Source organism: Ylistrum balloti, unplaced genomic scaffold (assembly GCF_031769215.1).
Source record: "Ylistrum balloti isolate Yb309-2 unplaced genomic scaffold, AGI_CSIRO_Ybal_v1 Utg370328, whole genome shotgun sequence".
NCBI classification, from domain to species: Eukaryota; Metazoa; Mollusca; class Bivalvia; order Pectinida; family Pectinidae; genus Ylistrum; species Ylistrum balloti.
The window spans coordinates 760,372-771,212 of record NW_026782239.1 but is presented as its reverse complement, the minus strand read 5'-3'; the positions used below and the strand labels follow the sequence as shown (position 1 = coordinate 771,212).

Below are 10,841 nucleotides of genomic sequence, written 5' to 3'. Positions count from 1 at the left end.
TGGTTGTGATGGTGGTGATGGTGATGGTTGTGGGGAAGGTGGTAATGGTGGTTTTTGTGGTGGTGGTGGTGGTGATGTTTGTGGTGATGGCGGTGGTTGTTGTGATGGTGGTGGTTGTGGTGGTGATGACTGTGGTGGTGATGGTGGTGGTTGTGGTGGTGGTGATGGTGTTGGTGATATTTTTGGTGATGGTGGTGGTTGTTGTGATGGTGGTGGTTGTGGTGGTGATGGTTGTGGTGGTGAGGGTGGTGGTTGTGGTGGTGATGGTTGTGTTGGTGATGATGGTGGTGTTGGTGATGATGGTGATGGTGGTGATGATGATGATGGTGGTGGTGGTGGTGATGGTTGCGGTGGTTGTTGTTGTGGTGGTGGTGGTTTTGGTGGTGCTGATGGTGATGGTTGTGATGGTGATGGTTGTGGTGGTGATGGTTGTGATGGTGATGGTTGTGGTTGTGGTTTTGATGGTTTTGGTGGTTGTTGTTGTGGTTGTGGTGACGATGTTGGTTTTGGTGGGTGTTGTGGTTGTGTTGATGATGGTTGTGGTGATGGTGTTCGTTTTGGTGGTGGTGGTGATGATGGTGGTTTGGAGGTTGGTTTTGTATTGTTGGTGGTTGTGGTGAAGGTGATAGTTGTTGTGAAGGTGGTAATGATGGTGATGGCGGTTGTTATGGTAATGGTGGTTTTTGTGGTTGGTGGTGGTGAAGGTTGTGGTGGTTGTGGTGGTTGTGCTGGTGGTGGTGGTGGTGGTGGTTGTGATGGTTGTTGTGGTAATTGTTGTGGCGATGGTTGCGGTGATGGTTTTGATGGTGATGGTGGTAATGGTTGCGGTGATGGTAGTGGTGGTGATGGTTGTGGTGATGGTATAAGTTTTGGTGGTGGTAGTGATGGTGTTTTTTGTGGTGTTAAGGTGGTTGTTATGTTTGTGGTGATGGTTGTGGTGATGGTAGTGGTGGGAGTGGTGATGGTGGTGATGGTTGTGGTGGTGATGGTGGTGGTAGTTGTTGTGGTTTTGGTGGTGGTGGTGGTGGTGGTGGTGATTGTTGTTGTGGTGATGGTTGTAGTGATGATGGGGATGGTGGTGATGATGGTGTTTGTTTTGGTGGCGGTGATGATAATGACATTAATATATTGGTCGAAATGAGGAACCTTTGATTTCGAAAGAGTGTTTTTAATCCGGCATTGATAAATTATATTTGAATATCCATAACAAAGTTTCGAAATCAGTATTTTTCGAATAAGGCATTTCGTAAATTCGTTTTATCATTGTTACATATTTACCTTTTAAACATGCGACGTAACGAAAGTACATGAATATTACACATTGCCCTGTTCCGTACCAATTGCTATATCTGCTGTAGTGCTAGATTTTTGTTTGGTGTTTTCATTGCATAGCTGATTCCATATTTATAGTCCTGTTTTCAATGTCAATGTGTTCCCTGTAATATGTCATCAACTCACAAACAAACTCATAACACAGGGTTTCAAATGATGGAGGTTGATGAAAATTAGGACAGTTCTGCAGTCGTCATAGCGATCGCATAAACATAAATTCTATTTCTTTGTCGAATATGAGACGTGACGTGTTTGATGCACGTTAATTGATCTGTTGGTTCCGTTTTTGTGAACCTTGTTCAGATTTGAGAACGTGACATCTTTTACTTGGATGGACCAACATTTACATGGTGGGTGTCGCTGATAAAGCAAACGACGCCCCTACCCTTGGAGAACACTCGGTCTAATTTTTTCATTACTTTTTTTTCAGATTTTTCCGTGTAAATTTTTCTTTTGATCATAATTTGTCCTAGTTTGATTAAATCTAAGTTTGAATTTTCGTTTTGTTTCTTTTACGTTTTAGAACCTTCACAACTTATTTGAACATCAGACATGGCCATATTTGTTTTCTTCACATTCAGGACAAACCTTATTTTCTTCCTATCGCTGTTGTATGCTTACCCCTTTTCGTTTACTATAAATATGGTAACATACTGGCGTTGGAACTGACATCAGATTGCATTGAAATATTGAATATTTGTAATGAAAAATGAACATGTTTTGGGATATTAATACCTGTCATTATTTGCTAATAATTACAGGTTGAGCTTGATATTAGCAGTTAGACCTTCGTACTGCCGTAGCACTGTGAGCGGTAGGATTGTCATGCTATGCTGTCCATTCTGTATCATAAAATCATACCCTGAGATTGTGCCCCTCAATGGCCTCATCACCCACGGACATTACCTGTTGAGATGAACTTTGTTGTCATGGCGATTCGGAACACAAGCAATTTCATTCGTCGGTGTGGATGGAAACTAAGTCACTCGAAGGACATAAGCCTAATTTCATAAAAAATATATATTCAGAATGTGTTATATCTGGGAATATTCGTTTTTGAATTAATCCATCGCAATTGAGTGCTTTGGTCCAATATTCGACAGTCCTTATGACAATGATCTCTCTCGTATCATCAACAATACTGATATTGTCCAAGGGTTATTCAAACCGAATTCTCTATAGAATGAAAATTGGGGCAAGTGCCAAACTGTAAAAATAATCTGGCTATGAATAGCCAAGCTCTCAATGATGAAACTTGTTCAGATTTATAAATTGAAATAAATTCAATTGAAAAGTCTCCGAGGTTCTCTTCACATAGCATTTTAATGTAATTGTGTTTTGATATTGGCCTCCTGCAGTCGAGCACTAAGTCCAATATGTTGATGCCATGTAAATGTTGAATAGTTGACAACAAAGCAAACCTATTACCCACAAACGGGGTTCTTTGTCACTTTCGTTTGAACTAAATTCCCATCCATTAGTAGGACAGGATATATTCATTTGTTAGAACTCTTAGCTCGTTGTATCTGAGCATGTATCAGCTTTTATTTTGGGCGTTTCCTATTTGTAAGATATTTAAAGTATCTGGAGAGTCTTTGCTTTCAAGAGGACATTCAAATTCATATGCATGAATTGATTATCAAGTTTTGAGATCAAATTCTTTGGCAGTTGCAAGGACCTAAAACACTGCTTTCTATGTTCCTTCACTTTCACTACAAAACTAACGCTTCTTTAAGCTCTGTAAGGAAAAGGAAATTGATTTTGTTGATACACCAAAAGAAATTTTGCCACATAGGGGTCACTTTGATTCCATATATAACAATATTATGTTGCACCAATAACCCAACAAAGATTAATCACTCGTTGAGTTGACTAGAGACATCTTAAAGAACATGCTACTTTCCATTTGTTTAACCTTCAAATTAACTAACTCTTTACTATGCGGTGTGACACGTGAAATGGTGTTGCATGATGTTCCGATTCGCGCATGCTCAAAAATCTTGGAAATAAATTAGTTCGTCGGTTATCATAAGAGATACACAGGTTATACATTATCCTACAGAATACTTAATTTCCAGCGTTATATTGAGAGGATGTGTTGCATATCACCAGGATTCTAATAATAAAACTATAAGTTACATTGTACTAAATTGATACAAAGGAACGTCAACAAACAGGTTCGAAATACCCAATAGCGTCACAACACGGATGAATAAAATATACCACTGCGTTAACACACAGGCACTTAATATGTCATATAGTTAACACACATGTACTAAATATGTCATATAGTTAACACACAGGTACTAAATATGTCATATAGTTAACACACAGGCACTTACTATGTCATAGCGTTAACACACAGGCACTTAATATATCACAGCGTTAACACACAGGCACTAAATATATCATAGCGTTAACACACAGGTACTTAATATGTCATATAGTTAACACACAGGTACTAAATATATCACAGCGTTAACACACAGGCACTAAATATATCATAGCGTTAACACACAGGTACTTAATATGTCATATAGTTAACACACAGGTACTAAATATATCATAGCGTTAACACACAGGTACTAAATATATCATAGCGTTAACACAGAGGCACTAAATATATCATAGCGTTAACACACAGGCACCAAATATATCATAGCGTTAACACACAGGCACTAAATATATCATAGCGTTAACACACAGGCACTAAATATATCATAGCGTTAACACACATGTACTTAATATATCATAGCGTTAACACACAGGCACTTAATATATCATAGCGTTAACACACAGGTATTAAATATGTCATAGCGTTAACACACAGACACTAAATATATCATAGCGTTAACACACAGGCACTTAATATATCATAGCGTTAACACACAGGTACTTAATATATCATAGCGTTAACACACAGGTGCTTAATATATCATAGCGTTAACGCACAGGTACTAAATATATCATAGCGTTAACACACAGGCACCAAATATATCATAGCGTTAACACACAGGCACTAAATATATCATAGCGTTAACACACAGGTACTTAAAATATCATAGCGTTAACACACAGGTACTTAATATATCATAGCGTTAACACACAGGTGCTTAATATATCATAGCGTTAACACACAGGTACTAAAAATATCATAGCGTTAACACACAGGCACTGAATATATCATAGCGTTAACACACAGGCACTAAATATATCATAGCGTTAACACACATGTACTTAATATATCATAGCGTTAACAATAAATATATCATAACGTTAACACACAGGCACTAAATATATCATAGTGTTAACACGCAGGCACGAAATATATCATAGCGTTAACACACAGTACAAATATATCATAGCGTTAACACACAGGTACTAAATATATCATAGTGTTTACACACAGGTAATAAATATGTCATATCGTTAACTCACAGGCACTAAATACATCATAGCGTTAACACACAGGCACTAAATATATCATAGCGTTAACACACGGGCAATAGATATATCATAGCGTTAACACACAGGCACTAAATATATCATATTGTTAAAACAAGGGTAATAAATATATCATAGCGTTAACACACAGGCACTAAATATATCATAGCGTTAACACACAGGCACTAAATATATCATAGCGTTAAAACACAGGCACTAAATATATCATAGCGTTAACACACAGGTAATAAATATATCATAGCGTTAACACACAGGCACAAAATATATCATAGCGTTTACACACAGGTACTAAATATATCATAGCGTTAACACACAGGCACAAAATATATCATAGCGTTTACACACAGGTACTAAATATATCATAGCGTTAACACACAGGTACTTAAAATATCATAGCGTTAACACACAGGTACTTAGTATATCATAGCGTTAACACGCAGGCACTAAATATATCATACCGTTTACACAAAGGTACTAAATATATCATAGCGTTAACACACAGGTACTAAATATATCATAGCGTTAACACACAGGCACTAAATATATCATAGCGTTAACACACAGGCACTAAATATATCATAGCGTTAACACACAGGCACTAAATATATCATAGCGTTTACACACAGGCACTAAATATATCATAGTGTTAACACACAGGCACTAAATATTTCATAGCGTTAACACACAGGCACTAAATATATCATAGCGTTTACACACAGGTGCTTAATATATCATAGCGTTAACACACAGGTACTAAATATATCATAGCGTTAACACACAGGCACTAAATATATCATAGCGTTTACACACAGGCACTAAATATATCATAGCGTTAACACACAATTACAAAGTATATCATAGCGTTAACACACAGGTACTAAATATATCATAGCGTTAACACACAAGTACAAAGTATATCATAGCGTTAACACACAGGTACTAAATATATCATAGTGTTTACACACACAGGTAATAAATATGTCATAAACACACAGGCACTAAATATATCATAGCGTTAACACACAGGCACTAAATATATCATAGCGTTAACACACAGGCAAATATCATATATCATAGCGTTAACACACAGGCACTAAATATATCATATTGTTAAAACACAGGGTAATAAATATATATCATAGCGTTAACACACAGGCACTAAATATATCATAGCGTTAACACACAGGCACTAAATATATCATAGCGTTAACACACAGGCACGAAATATATCATAGCGTTAACACACGGGCACTGAATATATCATAGCGTTAACACACAGGCACTTAATATATCATAGCATTAACACACAGGTACTTAATATATCATAGCGTTAACACACAGGTGCTTAATATATCATAGCGTTAACACACAGGCACTAAATATATCATAGCTTTAACACACAGGTACTAAATATATCATAGCGTTAACATACAGGTACGAAATATATCATAGTGTTAACACACAGGTAATAAATATATCATAGCGTTAACACACAGGTACTTAATATATCATAACGTTAACACACAGGCACTTAATATATCATAGCATTAACACACAGGTACTTAATATATCATAGCGTTAACACACAGGTGCTTAATATATCATAGCGTTAACACACAGGTACTAAATATATCATAGCGTTAACACACAAGTACAAAGTATATCATAGCGTTAACACACAGGTACTAAATATATCATAGTGTTTACACACAGGTAATAAATATGTCATATCGTTAACTCACAGGCACTAAATACATCATAGCGTTAACACACAGGCACTAAATATATCATAGCGTTAACACACGGGCAATAGATATATCATAGCGTTTACACACAGGCACTAAATATATCATATTGTTAAAACAAGGGTAATAAATATATCATAGCGTTAACACACAGGCACTAAATATATCATAGCGTTAACACACAGGCACTAAATATATCATAGCGTTAACACACAGGCACTAAATATATATCATAGCGTTAACACACAGGCACTAAATATATCATAGCGTTAACACACAGGCATTAACACACAGTATATATCATAGCGTTAACACACAGGTACTAACATATATATCATAGTGTTATATACACACACAGGTACTAAATATATCATAGCGTTAACACACAGGTTCTTAATATATCATAGCGTTAACACACAGGTACTAAATATATCATAGCGTTAACACACGGGCAATAGATATATCATAGCGTTAACACACAGGCACTAAATATAGCGTTACACACACAGGCACACACAGGCACTAAATATATCATAGCGTTAACACACTGGTAATAAATATATCATAGCGTTAACACACAGGCACTCAATATATATCATAGCGTTAACACACAGGCACTAAATATATCATAGCGTTAAAACACAGGCACTAAATATATCATAGCGTTAACACACAGGTAAATATATCATAAACACACAGGCATATATATCATAGCGTTAACACACAGGCACTAACACACAGGTACTAAATATATCATAGCGTTAACACACAGGCACAAAATATATCATAGCGTTTACACACAGGTACTAAATATATCATAGCGTTAACACACAGGCACTAAATATATCATAGCTTTAACACACAGGTACTAAATATATCATAGCGTTAACACGCAGGCACTAAATATATCATACCGTTTACACAAAGGTACTAAATATATCATAGCGTTAACACACAGGCACTAAATATATCATAATATATATATCATAGCGTTAACACACAGGTACTAGATATATCATATATATATCATAGCGTTAACACACAGGTACTAAATATATCATAGCGTTAACACACAGGTACTAAATATGTCATAGCGTTAACACACAGGTACTTAATATATCATAGCGTTAACACGCAGGCACGAAATATATCATAGCGTTAACACACAAGTACAAAGTATATCATAGTGTTTACACACAGGTAATAAATATGTCATATCGTTAACACACAGGCACTAAATATATCATAGCGTTAACACACGGACAATAAATATATCATAGCGTTAACACAAAGGCACTAAATATATCATAGCGTTTACACACAGGCACTAAATATATCATAGCGTTAACACACAGGCACTAAATATATCATAGCGTTTACACACAGGTACTAGATATATCATAGCGTTAACACACAGGCACTAAATATATCATAGCGTTTACACACAGGTGCTTAATATATCATAGCGTTAACACACAGGTACTAAATATATCATAGCGTTAACACACAGGTACGAAATATACCATAGCGTTAACACACAGGTACTAAATATATCGTAGCGTTAACACACAGGCACTAAATATATCATAGCGTTAACACACAGGTACTTAACATATCATAGCGTTAACACACAGGTGCTTAATATATCATAGCGTTTATACACAGGTACTAAGTATATCATAGCGTTAACACACAAGTACAAAGTATATCGTAGCGTTAACACACAAGTACTAAGTATATCATAGCGTTAACACACAGGTATAAAATATGCCACAGCGTCAACTCAAATTAAAAAACGAAAACAAAATTTGGTAGCGAGTGTGATGAGACGTGTAGTGTGTCTGACCCTCGGGAGAAAAAACCTGCGAAGCCGTACAAGATAAACACCTTACATTTTCCTGCCTAATCGCAAAATCGAACTCCGGTTCTCTGGATGAAAGCCAAATGAATAACGTCTGCGCCATCCAATCACCTATCGTAAACTGACCAGAACCGGATGATTGCCACAGTTTTTACGTTTAGACCCGGTGTTTGAAAAAAAAAGACCTCAGACTTCTTTGGACCTTGATTGGTTCAGGATTATGGAAAATAACAGACCTGCGACCTCAGTATTGGGGAACTTTGAATTATAGCCACCGGATTTCATATCACTGATAGAGACAAAGTGTGAAATGCTCAGCCAGCATGCAAGGGAAAGTGTAGTCTACAGTCAACAAACAAGGACCAAACAAAATATCAATTTGTTATAACGCTGCTACGCAGTTTCGTTTACAGTGCTTAGTGTCTCATTGTCCCTCCATAGTCGATCGTACAAGGAAGATAACATCACAATGACAAATAGAGCGGCAAATGACTGATCGGATAGTTCTGGTTTGGATGCTATTGGGAATCGAAATCAATGATGTTAATTTAATAATTAATTCTCTCTATAAAAAAAACTACTTTTCCAAATCCTGATGCTATCATTTTTTAAATATAAAAATCCTGATGCTATCACTTTTTAAATAGATATTAGAAACTGATGTTAACATATATTAATATACAATATTAAGCCATTTCAATATTATTGAAAAATAATTTTTGTCAAATAAGTATTTCATTATTGTTTTATTCTTTGTGTTAATGTTTTGAAGATGTACGTATTTTCACATGGAATATTATTCTATGAAATAATGTGGCTGCAAACTTTATGCATTATATAATAATAACAATGCGTAAACAGTCACCATCTGTCGTGTTTAAATTTTTTACTCCCGCTTTTCAAATATCGGCGTGTTCTCGCGATGCAAATTCATCTGTTGTGATATCAGTGACCGCTACAACATTAGCACAGAAAGCGCAAATATGCCATCGTTGTTATTCATGTTTTAATGAACAGTGTAATATTTTAAATTACACCTGAGATTCAGTACTCTCGACGAAAAAAAAACCCGCAAAAATAAATAAATGATTTATTGAAATATATGACATAAAAATACAGTTATTAGTCAGGTTACACAAGGTTTTTTTTTTTTTTTTTTTTAAAGTTGATATAACTCATAAAAATATGTTCACCAATTTACTCCAGCAATGAAAATTTTATAATCCTACCGAGCTGGTGTGAAGGCGATCCGCTTTAAAACCCCCGTTTTCCCCGGTCATTTTAATCGCCATCGCCTACCATATAGACACTCACTAATGTAGCGCTATACTGCATGCACTTTATCATTATCAGTTACGCATGACGAGCTTGCAAAATTGATGACGTGGTCATATTGTGATATTGTTATGATGCATGAAGTGATGACGTTTGATGTATTGTGATCGTGATTTAGTTAGTGACCTTTGGCAATAAAAGATCGTTCTAGCTGTTTAATTAAGAATCACATAGATTGATAATTTTTTAGGATGACTCTATCGGAAAAATAATATATTGTTACCGAACACCCGACACCTGACTTAAACACCTACATACAAAAAGAGATGACACCTTCCTTTGTTCGTTCATTGGTGTTCTTCGCGTGATAGATTTTTTATAAGAAAAAATCCATTTCTTCAGATGATATCGATTTTAACGGCTGGAAGTAGATTTTCAGTACCATAATAGTCAGAATAAACAGTAGATTTCTATAAATTGCCGTTAATTCAGCATGCAACGGTTTGGTTAACATGCATTTGACATTATTATGAAATTATATCAGAAAGTTTTGTGATGTATTGAATTAGGCTTTGTGGTTTTCTAGAAGCCGAGAAACGGATTGTTCTGGGCTAAATTAATTGTGTCCTTAAGCAAGACACTTCAACCGAATCGCTCTGAATATCAGATGACGGGCCTCTTGCATGTTGTTCTGTAAGGTATACTCTGCGGACGGGATAATAAACAAGCAAAGAAATAAATGGCTCAATAAGGATACTGTTCATTTATCTATTTATTTTTATAGTTTTTTTATAGTCTGGAAAACGATGCTATTATTTTAGGTAACACTGACATAAATTCCCTCTTGGATAATACATTTTGTGAGGTATTAACGATTTGATAATCTGTAATACGATATTTTAAGCCAAGGCTATTGTATACTATTAAAAACTTTATACAATCGTTTTTCTATTTTCACTATCGTGTTTTGGTATCAACATACCATGTACCTTTATTTTTTATTGTTGTTGTTTCGCCGTGGGAATACAATCTCATTAACATTTGATATGTAGAAGCAAGGTATTCCTTTATATAGTTTTTTCGGTCACTGCATTTCGTGTATAGCGCTTCGTCCTAAAACAACAATGATAAACATACACAATGTTGTAAACATGAAAATCCCA

At 35.6% G+C, this 10,841-nt stretch overlaps 1 protein-coding gene across 1 annotated transcript in view; it reads left to right on the top strand.

Annotated features, from left to right (window-relative positions):
• The first annotated feature begins 395 nt into the window (after positions 1–395).
• Positions 396–10,841, top strand: part of LOC132553437 (uncharacterized) — a 58,125-nt gene continuing 47,679 nt past the window's right edge. Inside the window, exons 1-2 of the mRNA XM_060217681.1 lie at positions 396–589; positions 2,094–2,146. Of these exons, the coding sequence (XP_060073664.1) occupies positions 396–589; positions 2,094–2,146 (247 nt within the window). The remainder of the gene's footprint in view (positions 590–2,093; positions 2,147–10,841) is intronic.